Source organism: Urocitellus parryii, chromosome 4 (genome assembly GCF_045843805.1).
Source record: "Urocitellus parryii isolate mUroPar1 chromosome 4, mUroPar1.hap1, whole genome shotgun sequence".
Classification (NCBI taxonomy): domain Eukaryota; kingdom Metazoa; phylum Chordata; class Mammalia; order Rodentia; family Sciuridae; genus Urocitellus; species Urocitellus parryii.
Window position 1 is genome coordinate 89,035,944 of NC_135534.1, and position 15,792 is coordinate 89,051,735.

The 15,792-nt window shown below is 35.1% G+C and overlaps 1 protein-coding gene across 1 annotated transcript in view; it reads left to right on the forward strand.

Moving 5' to 3' along the window:
* Positions 1-15,792, forward strand: part of Cntn5 (contactin 5) — a 663,533-nt gene that overhangs the window by 614,177 nt on the left and 33,564 nt on the right. Inside the window, exon 19 of the mRNA XM_077797318.1 lies at positions 6,024-6,133. Within this exon, the coding sequence (XP_077653444.1) occupies positions 6,024-6,133 (110 nt within the window). The remainder of the gene's footprint in view (positions 1-6,023; positions 6,134-15,792) is intronic.

Here is a 15,792-nt window from a genome sequence, read left to right on the forward strand (position 1 = left end):
TTAATTAAACCTGTAATACACTCAAAACTATAAATTGTGGGTGTACTCCTGCCAGTGCAGTTTCATCTCCTCTATGCCTGTGGATATTTACAGGTTCAATATGTCTTTAATCATCATCCTCTTACCCCCAGCCCACCAGATCTGAGAATGTACTTCTTAAGACCAATTCTGCTGCTCTACTGTTCCCTTTAACCCAGTCAACTGTCTTTCACTTTCAAATCTTTCCTTACTGGAGAGGCAGTAAAGAACAAACGGAATGAGACTGCTTTTCTATTTCTATTCATGGGCTTAGTTCTTCTCTCGACCAAGAATACTGGCCACACGCCTAGGACGCTATGAAAAAGTCACATTTTCACAGCTGACACTGACCTGGGTTGGAGGGGGGTGATATGTGTTAAATATATTACACATCCCACTACACATTTTAGATATGTTTTTCTAAGTTTTTTCACATTTTGGTTTTTTAAAAATCAGTCCATTTATGTTGCTTTATGTTCTTCACTCTCTAACAATTTATGACAAACATGTTTCCATGATAATTAAAGTATTAATAATCTCTACAGTGTATTCTATTCTCTGGATGGATATTCAACCAAAATTCAGCCATGAGAATTGGTGTTATCTGAGGCACAGAAAGACTAACAAGGCTCATCTTAGAGTATTACTTCTACCTCTCCCACTGGAACATCAATGATAGATGGCATTCACATCCCAGAATGCCCTTCTATGAATGCTTGTGTGTGTTCACCCTTCATCTTTTTTAATTTTCCTCTCTCAAGAAAGTATATTGGAATGCAAATGAGAATTATATTATTATAAAGGAAAAACCTTAGTTGACCTGTTATTAAAAGGAATCATCATTTGTAAATATTGATATTTGGTAAATTACTTGAGATGTGACCTTGACTTGCATTTCTGACATTGACTATTGCCCTAGAGTACTATTGGAGAAGTTGCAAATGCTTCTTTTGCTAACACCCTTGAACCTTTGAAACCTTTCAATATTTTCACAATAGAAGTAAACCTTAAAGGCTCTGTTAGTGCCAAGTAGCATCTGGCATAAACCTGACAGATTTTTGCCTACTAGGATTTCCACACACCCTAGATTTTCCTACTAGGATTTCTAACACTGAACACACTTTAAACCAGTCAAGAATTATGTACATTCCTAATCCTGATTCGACTACAGATCTACAGAGCAGGGTAAAATCGTACCAATATCATAATTTTGAAGCAGTTCCATCTTTTTAAAAGAATAGCAAATTTCCAAAATAAGTAGTTTTAAAATGCTCAATAAAACCAATAAAGGGGTTTTTCTTCAAGATGAAGGTCAAATCAGCATTTTTTTCTAGAAATATTTAATCTAACATATTACTATAACTTTAGATAGAATCAGAACATTTACTTATGCCTAATAGAAAAACTGAATTTCAATATACACTAATTGTATTTTAGAAGATTTATTTATTTGTGACATGCTTTAGACTTTTCTAGACTACCCCCTCCCTTTGGTTTTTGCTTTGTATGTAAAGAGTGCTTCTTTTATTTTTATTAAAACCCAAAGCCTCTATTCATTTGAAGAAGTTGATATGCAATTATCCTCTTGCAAACAGAGCTACCACAGCTCAAATTAAAACCCAACATTCATAAGGCATTATTCTCCAAATCAGTTCTTAGCTGGAACTGAGCTCAGTGGGATTTATGTGAACTTGGAAATTAATAAATTGGCATATTAGTTATAAAATACAAGGAATAATTTCCTGTCTTTGCCAGATGATCTATTTGGATTAGTGCCTATAAAAGTTCAACTACAGCTGTCCTTACTGAATTTTTAAATAATGAAACCATAACCCTTCTCCCAAGGAGTTTATTAAACTCTCCTTTGATTAATGCTGTTGCTTGCCCCTCCTGGGAAGTCAGATGTATAATCAATATTACAAGCACATCCCCCCACATTACTTGGAGGACTCCAGCTGCTAGGTCACTTAATACAAACGTATCATCTAAATTCATGAACATGGTAATGCTGTTTCAAATTTTTAATCTAACTGATACCAAAATCTATCAGTCAGCCTTCTACTTCATATCCCCAGATTGGAGTAAAGGAGTTATCCATGGCCTACTTAATAAAATAAGTAGAAGGAAAAAAAAAAAGATCCTTTTAAGTCTTAAGTCTACTAGACATAACACTAGTATAATCTCAGAAATACGTTCCTGAGCTCTCATCAAATTACCAGAGTATAATAGACAGGAGTGAGAGCTGCAGAGAACACCCTATGATTTAAAGGTCAGGAGAGTTTTAGAAATGCACAAGTATGATGTGGTCCCTGCAACAGGAGTAACAGGAGTTCATTGTAAGTTTGTGGAGGGTTAAACAGATGATGGTGAGGGTCTAGGTGGCTTCTGAAAAGACTCATGAGTAGAGCTCTCAAGTAGGAAGCCCAACATCAAAACTCTTGGGAGAAGTTAGAAGTGTAGAGGCAAAGGGGAAGAGAGAAAGCAAAATAAAAAAGAAAAAGAAGAAAAAAACAACATAAGGCATGTGCAACAGGGACACACACAGCTGATGGCATGGTGGTGGGAGCTGACATCCTCCACCATTTAGCTCTGAATGACCTTGGATCGATTAGTGTCACCACCCCTCAATTTCTTCACCTAAGTAATAGTGATTGTAATGACAAAATTTTTTAGGATGATTAATTAATATAGTTACCAGAATGAAGAACATAGCAAACCCTCAAAGTAAAATGGCAATTGTTACATTGAGTTCTTCCCTTTATCTATTTTGTTTGTTCTTAATGATATCCCACCCATGCCTCTGTCTGTTTATTGGAGGGAATTTGGCATAATGGAGAAACGAATGTTTTCGATAAGATCTCTTCTGTATCTGAAAGCTCACTCCAAAAAATTGAGAATGCTTCCTTGGCACCCAATTTAAAAAGAGAAGAGCTCTAGCTGGGACCCTTTCAGAACCAGAGGAGAGTTTGGGGGGAAAGGGGAAATCAACCTTGGCCTCTTTTTTGCTTTTGCAAACTAGGGGCAGATATTTAAAAACAAGTCCATTACTCAAGTCCTGCAAGGGTCGTTTAAGAAACAAGCAAGTGAAGTATTTCCTTTTTGCGAGAGGACAGGGAGAAGTAAGGGCTCTGGCAAATACACCCTGATGGTTAGAGTGGACTGCCAGTCCTCACCTTCCCACACAAGAATTCAGACTTGATTTCTACTTTTGTTTCCCCAAGGAAATTCAGACCTTAGAACTTAAACATGGGCTTAAATTAATTTAGTTGAACACATTGTGTGTACTAACAAAATGATGGAAGACCCACTGGCCATCCATTTGATGTCAGTGTTATTCTAAACTCTTTCTAGTCATGGCCTTCCATCACTTGGCTAAAGTAGGATTAAAGGAATAGTGAGTTTCATTCTAAACTTTGCTGATCCAGTCAGTTATCCTTATATGCAGACAAACTTCTTGCTCACTTGGCTATAGACAGTACACACTAAAACTTCCGGAATAAATCTCTATGCTGAAATTTCCAAGTTAGGTCAGCATGGGTGTACATCTGAAACTATTTAGATCCCGAAGGTGAAACAAATTAAAGTAGATCGGGTATGATTCATTCACCCTCATTCAATTAGATGTAGCTGTAATGCACAGCCCCAAGAACTCAACTGTAAAATGTCAGGATGGTTCTGACCCCAATTTTAAATCCTCAGAGCTTTTAAATAGTTAAGGTGCTTATTTAGGAAGTAGTTTTATTTTTTTATCTGATCTTTTTAGATATACATGAGAGTAGAGTATATTTTGACGTGTTATACATACATGGAGTATAGCATTTAAAATTTTCTATTTGAGGAGTGTTTAAATGCATATAGTACTCCTGCAAGCTCAATTTCTTTCTTTAGAGAAAAGGAAGGATAGAAAGGCTGCTACCCAACCACATGCTTTGTGCTTCCAAAATTATTTATCCCCCTGCAATCTTCTTTGACAAAGATGTAATTGCTTCAATAATATAAAAGCTAAAAGAAGACTTTTGGCACACAAATCTCTGTAATGCAATGCATTCATTCTAAAGAGAAGCAAATCTATTACTGAATAACAAGTGATATCCAAAGCATGGCTCTCTTAGAAATATATCAGTCCTAAATCCTAGAGATCAAGTTGTACACAACTCAAAATATCAGCATGTCCTTTACTTTACTGGCAAAATCAAGAATTTTAACTCCTGTGAAATAACAATGGAGAAAAAAGAGTCTATTACAAATCTGCAAACCACAATTCTAGAATGAAATAGAACTAGAAGCTTTTCCCAGAATTCACTTTTTTTGGTAAAAATTGGGTAGATACACAATTAATAGGAAGTTGGAAAATAGGATGAGGGAAACCACTGAACAAAGGAAAATAATAGAAGTTATTCAGAGGGTGACAGAATGAGAAATCATTATTTATACTGAGACCGGAATTAATGTTGACTTCTGTACATAGACTAAATTTACCAAAGCACTTTGAGTTTACACAATTGTAACAGATGATTTTAATGAGGGTTTTACCTAAGAAAAATCGTTGCTTGCTACAAATCTATACCTTTGAAAAAGTCTTTTATGGGCTTCTTTGACAGCAACAGGTAAATGCTTTTGACAGATCTTTTTCAATTAATAACAAACAAAATCATTTCAGGCAGATGTATGACTACTTTCTATTATAAAAGGAAAGATCTCAGAATATGGCCACAATTCTTTTGAAGTCTGTCATAAGGCCTTTAAAAATCTTATTTAGAATTCTATCTTTGCTATGCAGTTTCTTGAATTTGGAAAAAAAAATAAATAAATTTCAGCAGATTAGTCTGAACTCTTTTATGGGGTTAGTATCAAAGTCTACAATTTCTATGGGGTAGGGTTTTTTAAAATAGGCTTTCTACAGAACTGTTTGACCTAATATATGGCCTTTATTCTGCCATTTCATTTAACATGTGTTGGTGACAATATTTATGATTCAGCCATGTCAACGCCAGAAATATTTTGTTGCTCACATAGCATGCAACCTCAAATAAAATGCACCTCTTGATGGATGTCAGTCAGACATTGTGTATTCGAGAAAAATAGTGTGAAAGGTCACTGAACATAGAGACAAATGAAAAAGTGGTTTTGAGCAATAGCACCAAGACCTTCAGGGACTTTCCAACTCAGCCCACACCTGTCTTAAAAGTCAGTGCATGCCTTTTAAATATCATGATGCTTAACATATTCCTTACACATAAGAATGGAAATGCAGTTTTGTGTTTGGAACATCAAAAAGTATCTAATGAAACTTAGACTATTTTCTCCTTTGTGGGTTAAATACAATAATATTTATGTGACATTTTATGGTTGAATATTTAAAATGGCAACTTAGAACTAAATGTTTTATAGATATTATTTCTGTTAAAATGAATCTTAAAATTCTGTAAGATACAATTCTAATTACTTCCCTATTACAGATGGGGGAATGAGGGGTTAGGAGGAGGTAAAGCAATTTACCCAAAGCTAAATAAATAAATATAATGAATAAAAAAAGATTTTGTGAACTGAAACATAAAAACACAAAACTTATGCATGTTAATGGGGTACCACATGATGTTTCAATATATGCATATATTGTGTAATCATGAATAACTGAATAATTTTTAAAGGCAAAAATTCACCACCACTACAAAAAGAGCCAAGCCCAAGTGCATAGCCCATTCCTTCATTATTATGCTAGACTGTCAGACAATTTAAATCAGACCATTTAACTTCTCTAGAAATGTCCTAGCTAATCCAAGGATAAAGATTTGTCATTTGCCATTGGTAAGTTATTGATGATATTTGACCCAAATAAAGAAATCCAAAACCACCTTTTTATCTTGAGCTTTTCATAGCTATTATAGCATATCATTTCAAAACAAGATAGAAAGAAGTGAACCCCTGATAGATTTAGGTATACTGTTTTGATAGATATAACTTATTACAGTCCTGGCTTCTTATTTCCATTTTCCTTCATGCAGAACCCAGTGCTGCTCCCACGGATGTCAAGGCTACAAGTGTGTCTGTGTCAGAGATTCTTGTTGCATGGAAACATATTAAAGAGAGTCTAGGAAGACCGCAGGGATTTGAGGTATGAACAGAAATACTGAAAATAAGCCTTGTTGTTTCTGCTGGCACTACATCCTCCTAAAGAGATGGTTTGGTGACACTTTGACAGAATTATATTCCTTTGAAATTTTGCTCTATGTTTAAAAAAAAAGTAAAAATACTGTTTTACTGACAAGTACTATGTTGCTCATTAGCTGGCTTGTTTTTCTGTACAATACTTTCCATAGGACTATGCAAAGATTTTTTTTTAAAGATTAAAATAGGTAGAATCAGGCACTACAGGTAGATATTTGCTAGTATCCAGTTTACTGGTGATTAAAAATGTTTTGTGCCTTTGTTTCTAATAATGTAACGTATAACAATGAATTTTCTTTTCATACTTTTTAGGCAGGTCTTACCGTTAATATTGATACTCAAATTTTGCTTGGAACATAGACACCTGTATCTATTTATTCAAAGGGGAGTTACTTTGGTTGTTCCATGAAATTTGCCGTTTTGAAACACAGTAATGCTCACATTATATAAAAAGTCCATAATACAAGTGTGTATGCACACAATATATCAATTCTTATATAAGAACCTAGAAGTTGCAGCAAGAACCATTTTTAAAATAAAGTCCAGTATCATGGACTTATTTTTACAGTATTACTTCAATTTATTATTTGAACTTCAATTCATTATTTGATTATAGCACAGATAATTCAGTGCTATATTATGACTGCATATTTATTCTATTAATAGTTCTGTTTTTCCCTATGCATGTTGCAGGAACCATGTCGATTCATCACCACATCCCAGCAACTAGTAACACTTGGCCTATGACATGCCCCAATAAGTTTCTATTGAACGAAATGAATGAATGTGCTTCACTATCAGCCCCTTTTCTACATGATTATAGGAACCATTGTGAACCAAATGAAGGGAACCATTCTCTGACCCCCTTTACTAGCTAATGCAGCATCCCCCAGCTGCTAACGTGTTGACTGCTAATGGTTCTCAATTTCTCCTACTCTGAGGGAGCCCATTTTGCCCAGAAAGTTACCTCTCCCACACTCAGACAGCCCAAGGTTAGTGATGGACTGATACCACTCTCATGCCTCGAAGAGAACAATATGATGGTGTGGTTTATGACACAGAGCCTTTGCTGTGTGCATCAGGCTGACACTAGATTACCTGGATTCACATTCTTGCTTAGCTCCCTCTCCTTCCCCACCTAGCTGTCCTCCTGCCCTCATGGATTATACCTGCTAGCACTCTTGCAACAAATCAAACACACCTAAAACCCTACCTCAAGCTCTACTTTATTTTCAGTTATAGAATGTATTTTGACATATTATACATAAATAAGATATAACTTATTCTATTTAGGCTCCCACTCTTGTGGTCATACATGATGTGTACACATGATCCTGTATACAAATACTAGGCTAGAAAAGTTAAGTCCAATTAATTCTATTGTCTTTCCTATTACTCTCCCCCCTACCTTCCTTTCATTTCCCACTGTCTAGTCTAATGGGTTTCTATTATCCCCTGCCACCCCTTCCCCTGCTGTAGGTTAGCATACACATATCAGAGAGAACATTAAGCCTTTGGGTGTTGGAGATTGGCTTATATCAGCACAATATTCTCTAGTTCCATCCCTTTATCAGTAAATATCATAATTTCATTATTCTTTATGGCTGATGAATATTCCATTGTATATATATATAGATCACATTTTCTTTATCCATTCATCCATTGGAGGACACCTAGGTTGTTTCTATAGCTTGACTCTTTTGAGTCAAGCTGCTATAAACATAGGTGTGGCTGCATCACTGTAGTATGCTGTTTTTATACATAAAGGTACATCCTCCCTAGACTTCAGAGGCAGAGTATCTGGGGACCCATCTTTAGTGAGTGTACTGTTAGAGAGCCACAAGTATATACCAGTATGTAGAAGAGAGAGATCCAGATTGGTACACCTCAAAGTAGTGATCCATCACATAGCCACTTACCCTCAATTTCTTTTTTACCTACCACAATAGCATAACTTTCACATATCCACCATGACTCGCTGTACTGACATCTCTCCATAACTTCTTAATTTTTATGTAAGATCGAAATTTGTGCACAATTTTTTTCTCCCTCGATATAAATCATTAATTTAATAATTCACCAAATATTTATAAGGGCTGCTAAGTACTAAACATTGAGCTAAATGCTATGAATAAAATAAAGTCCCTGCCCTTGTGAAACTTATATTACAGTAGGAGAGCGAATTTAATAAAAGCTAAGAAATAAATATGAGATATAATTTCAGTTGAGGATAAATGCTATATAAAAATAGCAGAAAGGTAAAGGTAGAGATTGTGATAGTTAATAGATGTTTGAGAAGTCATGCTTTCTGAGGTTGGGACATTTGAATAGAGTCAGGATTGAGTAAAAGGTAAGAGAACAGAGATCAATAGGGAGGTAGCAATAGGATGCTGAATAATCACTAGGACAAGGACCAGATTGCATGCAGTCTCATGAACCAGGAGAAGAGTTTAAATTTTATCCTAAGTAGAGAGAAATCCACTAAAGCATTTTAAATAGGGAGATCTTATCAAGATCTGACATGTTTTTAAAGCCCCTCTTGGTCTAGAAGGTAGAGAACAGATTAGAGGGGGAAGAACAAACTCTAGGGGAAATCTAAAATCCAGTCTTCCCTAGAGAGTGGCAGCAAGGAGATTGCCACCACCTAGATGACAGTGAGATAGCTTTCACCTATAGTGGTAGTAGCAGAGTTGCTGAAAAGCAGACCTTGTAGGTTATACTTCAAATGGAGGTATAAGACTTGATAATTAATTAGATGTGGGGTTGAAAGAAGAGTCAAAGACTAATTCCAGAGCTTTCGAATCCAAAATGGTTGAATAGCATTGTCATATATGGAGATAAGGAACTCAAAAAGTGAGTCTTGCAGTTAAAAAAAAAAAAAAGAAAGAAATCAAGTATTGTTTGGGATGGGTTAAATTTTATAAGCCTTCTTTATTTCTAAAAGGAGTTGTCAAGGAGGTTTTATATGAAGACAAATATTTGGGGTTGAGTAATGTGAGGACTCACCAGTATATAAATAGCTTTTGTTCATTTACTGGCTGAGATCACTGAGCAGTGATAGAGAAGATGTCTGAGAAATGAGCCCAGTGATGTCTCACCACTTAGAGCTCAAGAAAGGAAAATGGTGTGGCCAAAGAAACAAAGAGGGAGACCTGAAAGAAATTCAGCATCCAAGAAAAGAATTTTAGTGTGCAGAGAATGTTCCAAGAGGTCAAATGCTGCTAAGAAAAATGAAGCCTCAGCCAGTTTCAGTAGCACACACCTGAGTCCAGACTACTCAGGCAGCTGAGGCAGGAAGATCAGATGAGCCCAGGAGTTGAAGGCCAGCCTGGGCAACAGAGAAACCCAGTCTCAAAAAAAGTAAAAAATAAAAATTAGCAGAAAAATGAGGCCCGAGAGTTCCAGATGGAAGTGGCAGAGGCTTTCATAAACTTGATGAGAGAGGTTTTGAAATGTTGGTGATCAAGGCTTGCCTGGAGGTTAAGATCAAGAGTGACACCTCAGTGTCAGAGCACAATGTTTGCGCTAAATCTGTTTCATTCAAAATGACAACTTATCACAAGCAAAAGTGGAATATCCTTAAAAATCAAAAGCTGATAGGAATGAATCAAATTCTGGAATAATCACAATGACTATATTTTTAAATTGAAATGACCTGACACAAATTCTGACAACTGATTTTACACACAAAAACAGGGCAGAATCCATGGACACAGTAACATCTATGCTACTTTATAATGCACTATAAATTGTAGTTTTAAAAAAATTTGGTGTTTGTTATCAGAGGGAGGAAATCAACAACTTATTAAGTGGAAAATTAAATATATGCTTCTTGTAATCAGAAAATAATTAAAACCATATAAACTTCAAACATGGTCAAACATGAAATTACTGCTATTTTAAATAGCATATGCTCAGCAAAGACTATTTTTAATGTATATTGTCTCATAACTGAATGGTTGCATGTAGATTTAAAACTAAATGTGATGTAAATAAAGCTTATCAACATCTCCCATCCCCTCCTTTCTGCACCCTTTTATACCTTTAAATGCAACCTCTGCCCATACAGGTATTTACTGCTCTCATATTCTACCTATTATCTCCTATTAAAAATGTCATTTAGTAAAAGAGGTCCCTAATTATTAGTAAGACATATTAATTCCTTATAGTTTAATAATTTATCTTCTATCTCCTTCCTGTACTCTAAGCCTACCACAATCCTAGTTATATGTGCTAATGGTAGGATTCTGAGCATGGTAACTGATATTTGAAACAAGAGCATTTGTCAACAAAACCCAGAAGATTGTTTCAATTTTTATGTACTTGTATCAGTTCTATGAATCACTTTTATAGCCATAATTCTAACTTTCCTTGAATTGTCTGAAAGAGCAAATTACTGGAATGGTACCATGTACTGTGTAGAAAATAGAGGAGACAGTGTTTGGGGGTTCCTCTCTTATTTTTCTTGAATTGGAATGTGGCTAAGATAGATGAGGTTCTAAGGAATATTGCATCCTAATGGAGGAAGAAATTTAAAAAAAATAAAGAAGCAAATAAACTCAAATAACAATATGCAGAAATTTAAAGGTAGAACAAACCTAGTTTCTTTGAGGCACAAAAACGAAGCAGAGGGACTAGACCTTAGTTAGCAATGCTGTAAGTGGAAGTAGAAGTAATCAGAGACTCAGGCAGAGACAGGATTCTGTAGGGATATACAAATTATGGAAAGATTATTCTATTCCAAATGCAGTAGAGAGTATAGAGAGCAACTTAGATGGGAGGGACAATGTCTGATTCATACTTAAAAATAACATTGTCTGCTCTTACTTGAAGAATGAAAGGGAAAGAGAAAAGGATCAGGAAGTCAATGTTATGAGGTTATTGCAATACGGTAAGCAAGAAATGATGGTGATTTAGGCTGGGGCCTCGCAATGAAATGGGAGAGAACTGGACTGTATTTTAGAAGCAGGGCTGGCAGGATTTGTTGGCTGGAGAGAAGAAAAATGGTTATTTCTGCATTGCTGGATTGGTCAAGTGAGTAAATTGTGCTATTTACCAAGAAATGAGAGAAATTGAACAAAGGGACAGATTTGAAGATGGGAAATCAAGAGTTCTGTTTTGGCCAGATTAAATGTGAGACACCTATCAGCAACCTAAGGATGTCAAGTTGACAGTAGGATATCTGAGTCTGAAGTCTAATCGAGAGATCAGGGCTAAAGACAGAGGTGCCATTTAAAGCCATGCTATTAAATAAAAGCACCTAAAGACAAATTTTCAAGAGAGGAGGAGGACAGTAAGGAGGGCTGTGCTCTCAGCATTTAGAAGTTTAGCTAAAGAGGAGGAATCAGTAAGGAGAGCTCAGTCTGGTAGACGGAAAACCAGGTATGAATAAAAAATAAAAAGTAAAAGAGCTGACCAAAGGAAAGAAAATATTCCACTATGCTTAAAGCTGCTAAGAGATCAAGTGAGATAAAGGCAGAAAAGTGCAAAGTGGGTTTAGAAGTTTTGAGTATTCCTAAGAAATATTCCATAATCAAACAAATAATCCATAACCCTTATGTTGTAAATTTAGCTATTTAAGGTGTTGACATTTAATAGCCTTAATAATGTCACTAACGATGATTAGTGGAAATAGTCTGAGGAGACCTCAATTCAGAGTTCTCTGCCATCCCATCATTACTTGCTGTGAAATTATCTAGGTCTCTTCTCAAGATATAGGTATTTTGATATTCATAAGAATTTCAACTCTCCAATCCTGCTGTCAAAAATGGTTAAAGAAAACTGCACATCTGAATATGTTTTTGCTCCAAAGATTATAAAGTGAGTCTAACCAACCACTGCAGAAAACTACTTTAGCCTCAGATTTAAAAAATAGTTGAAAAGATACTTTTATATGGGAAATTTCCCTTTATGTACCCAGCATAACAGGAGAGGTAAATGAGAAATAAGAAATCATTTTAGAAGTTATATGCACAGATGTATTTCTTTCCAGAATGTTTCCTGTCCAGAAATTCATATGTATTCTGATATTGACTATCTCTGGAGTACATAGTGTGGTATTAACCAGTGGTAGTATCTCAGTGTATTTTATTTAACAAACTTGAGGCTTTGTGACTTGATTCTGAAAACTTTGAATTTTTCTTTTCCCACTAATTGGGGAAAGCTACTTAGCAAGGATCAGAGAGATAATTTATGTCATCAAGTGAAATAAGCCCTGAATCTCTCATATCCTCTCCTGATCTCCCCCACCCAAGTCCCCATTATTGTCTTCTCCCTCCCCAGTTCTGACTCTGGCTACAGATGCTCCAGAATTTGGTTACAATCTAACTGATTATGAACCTGGGTTATTAGTCAGATTTTGCTTTCATATAATCCTGATCAGGCTTTATATATGTTTCATTAAAGTTCATTTTTTATTTATTTACTCAACCAATATTTAATGAGTGCCCACTACATTTTGGCACAGTGATAAGGCTAAAACAAATCAAACAACTTCCTTTCCTTATAAAGTCCACAGTCTAGCAAAGGAGAGAGTATTCCTATTTTCTTGGGTGTATATTTTTGTTTTAATCTTATACTGAAGTCTTGATCCCAACTCCAGGTATCCCCTTTTACTGATGGTTTGGGCTTATCATTCTTTTCCCTGACGTAGCCGAGGAGGCCAGCAATAAGGACTTCATTGAAGGGTTCCCCTGATACCATCTGCCAATATTCTACCTCCATAAGGCATTTTTGCCTACACAAGGAAGCTCCCACTATAACTTGATATAAGAAATAATAGACAAAGCATTTTAACTTAAATTAATTTTCATTTGCAACAAACTCAAAACTTTCAAATACATCAACCAATTATTTCAAATCAAATAGTCACTGGCTTGTGTTATTAAATTGACTAATTGTTCAAATACAGTGGACACAGCAATTAAGATGGTAATAACAGTTATGCAAAAAGGTAAAGAATGGTGACCCCTTCTCCAGGTAACATCTTTAATAGTAAGGGACTTTAGAACATTTTAGTGGTATCATCCCTTCCCACTTTGCATGAATCAAACCATGGATATTTCTCAATGTCACCATTAAGCTGGGAAAGAACTCCACTAGGAAGGGAGGGAGGAAAGGAAATAAAAAACTGTTTTTCAACAAGCTTTTAAGACTTATTTCTACCAGGATAGTACTACCTCAGAAATAGAAAATAGAATTTTTTTTTTAAATCCCAGATGTGGACATCAGCCTATCTAACCGTATTTTACAAATATTTGATCACTTTTGTCAGCATTCTCTTAGAACCACCCATTTGAGAATTTCAGATACTTAAAAGTGGCTTGAGATTTCGTGATTGCAGAGACTGAATGTAGAAAACATTAGCACTGAGATATGTGAAATTTCTAGCTTATGATACACAGCATGATTGAAAGTTGGAAATGGGCTGTATTTATGGAACAACTTTAATTCATGAATAACCATGACTATCCCATCTGGATTGCCTTCTCTGTCAGTGTTCCTGCAAGTGAATTATTAGGTTCTGTCTTGAATTTATGAACCCACCAGTACTAACGTGTCCTGTGAATGGTAATCCCTGAATTCTAGAGCAGAGTTCTTCAAGCTTTTCAGAGCATACCAGGATTTTTATGAGCATACAAATTCAGAGCAGATGCCATTTTGGCAAGAGAGTAAAAGATAATGCCAAATCTCATCATCTTTTATCCGATTTTCCCAGATCAGAAAGAAGAAAGAAATTGTGATAATGGAATATTAGATGATTCCTATTTTCATCTCTTCATTCATCAAGCATTCATTTAGTATAAGTACTATGCTGGAAATAACCAAATTTATAGGATCTGGTCCTTGACCTCAAAAAGTTCAGTCTAATATTGAGGGAGATTTATAGAAAATTAATGTAAACAAAAAAAGAAAAACATTGGAACAGTACTATCCTCGGATCCATAATTGCCCCAGGGTTCTTTAGCATCTGGATCTTCAAGAAATATTCTTGAGAATGAACTCATGCCTGTGACCTATATGGGTTTAAAGTTTCTGTGTTTACATTAGCATATACTTCTGCCCCTAACATGCCCTCAATTTGCCTATGTAATCAGTAAAAATAGTTTTATTTGATAAATTTTTTAAAAAAGAAAACTTCAGTGGATATATTTTAAAATACTGTGTTGTATATTCTACCTGTGGAACAGAGTCCCACATGATTGCCTGGTTTATGATGTCTATATTTATTCGGCCTTCTGTGTTAGAAATACAAAAAGACAGATAATAATTCTCTAACAGCTGAAATCATTTTAACAGTAAGTGACAACGTGTTTTGGTTTTTGTTTTGTAGCACAGGGACAAGTATTCAGTGTAATATTTTTAATTCTGAACTTCTAGTGTTTATTATTGAGAGAAAAGGAAAGACAAACCAATTTATTCCATTTTAGGATTGTCACTAAAAGCCACCATCCTCACCTTAGCAACTCCTTTTCTTGGACTATGTGTAAGACTTACATGTGTTCATTTTAAATCTTCTGGAGGATATGCAACTTTGAAGTCCTTGTAGACATGTCACTAAACATGTTTACTTATTGATCATGCTGAAAAGGCACAAATTGTATCTTGTTTTATAAAATAAGTGGTGGTGGAGATGTCCTTAAGGGGAGAAGGGACAAGATTGTTACTCTTTACTTTAGGATCTGATGCTAATCATCAGGGCAAAAGACAAAAACAAATGGACCTCAGTGTTGACTGACCATAGAGCATGCTAGGTGGATGGTGTTTAATTTTTATAGTGAGGAAAGGAGAAAACATGTGTGGGTGAAAATGGAATTTCAGATGTAAGTTAAAGGGAAAAAGAAGCTCATATAAAGCCAGTTACCAAAAGGCTAAAACAAAGAATGTTTTTTTTTCCATATGGTATGTGGGTAGCAGCTGTTTTATAGATTCACTTTGCTTTTTATTATGACTATATAAAAAAGAATTTAAAAAACTAAACAGTAAGAAAAAATGCAATGCCAATTCTCTATGTTCTTTTTTTCCTGAAATTCTGTAGACTGATTTAAATCAAATGGCTTTATTGTCTTCAACATTAGAGTCCCTTGATTTACTTTGATAGCAAAACTAACTTATTTTTTCAAAGATCAGCAAATCAAAAAATAAATTAAAGAAACAATATTTCTGGTGCTAAACTTGTTCCTTCTCTGGGTTCTGTCCAAAGGCATCTCTGTAGGGTTCTTTCAGAGGGCTATTAAGTACTCAGTTAATTGTGCTTTTGTTTTACTTGCTTCTAGATGCATGTCTTCATAGAGGAAATTCTATAATTCAAAACACTAAATTTTTTTTCTATCAAAATTTTACATAAATCATTTTATTTAAAAAATATTAAAATGTTTGCATGATTATATTGTTTTACCATAAAATGAACCAAAAAGATATGACGCATTTTTTTCATATGTAGAAGTATTCCTCGTTTTTTCAGTCTTCAACATAGATATGTGAATTCACTTCACCACATTTTACAAGGTATTTTTTCATCCCTGATCCCAACCATCCATAAGCTATTCAAAAGTCCATCTATAGTCTTACATTATGCACATTTGGACTCATACATCATCCCTACCA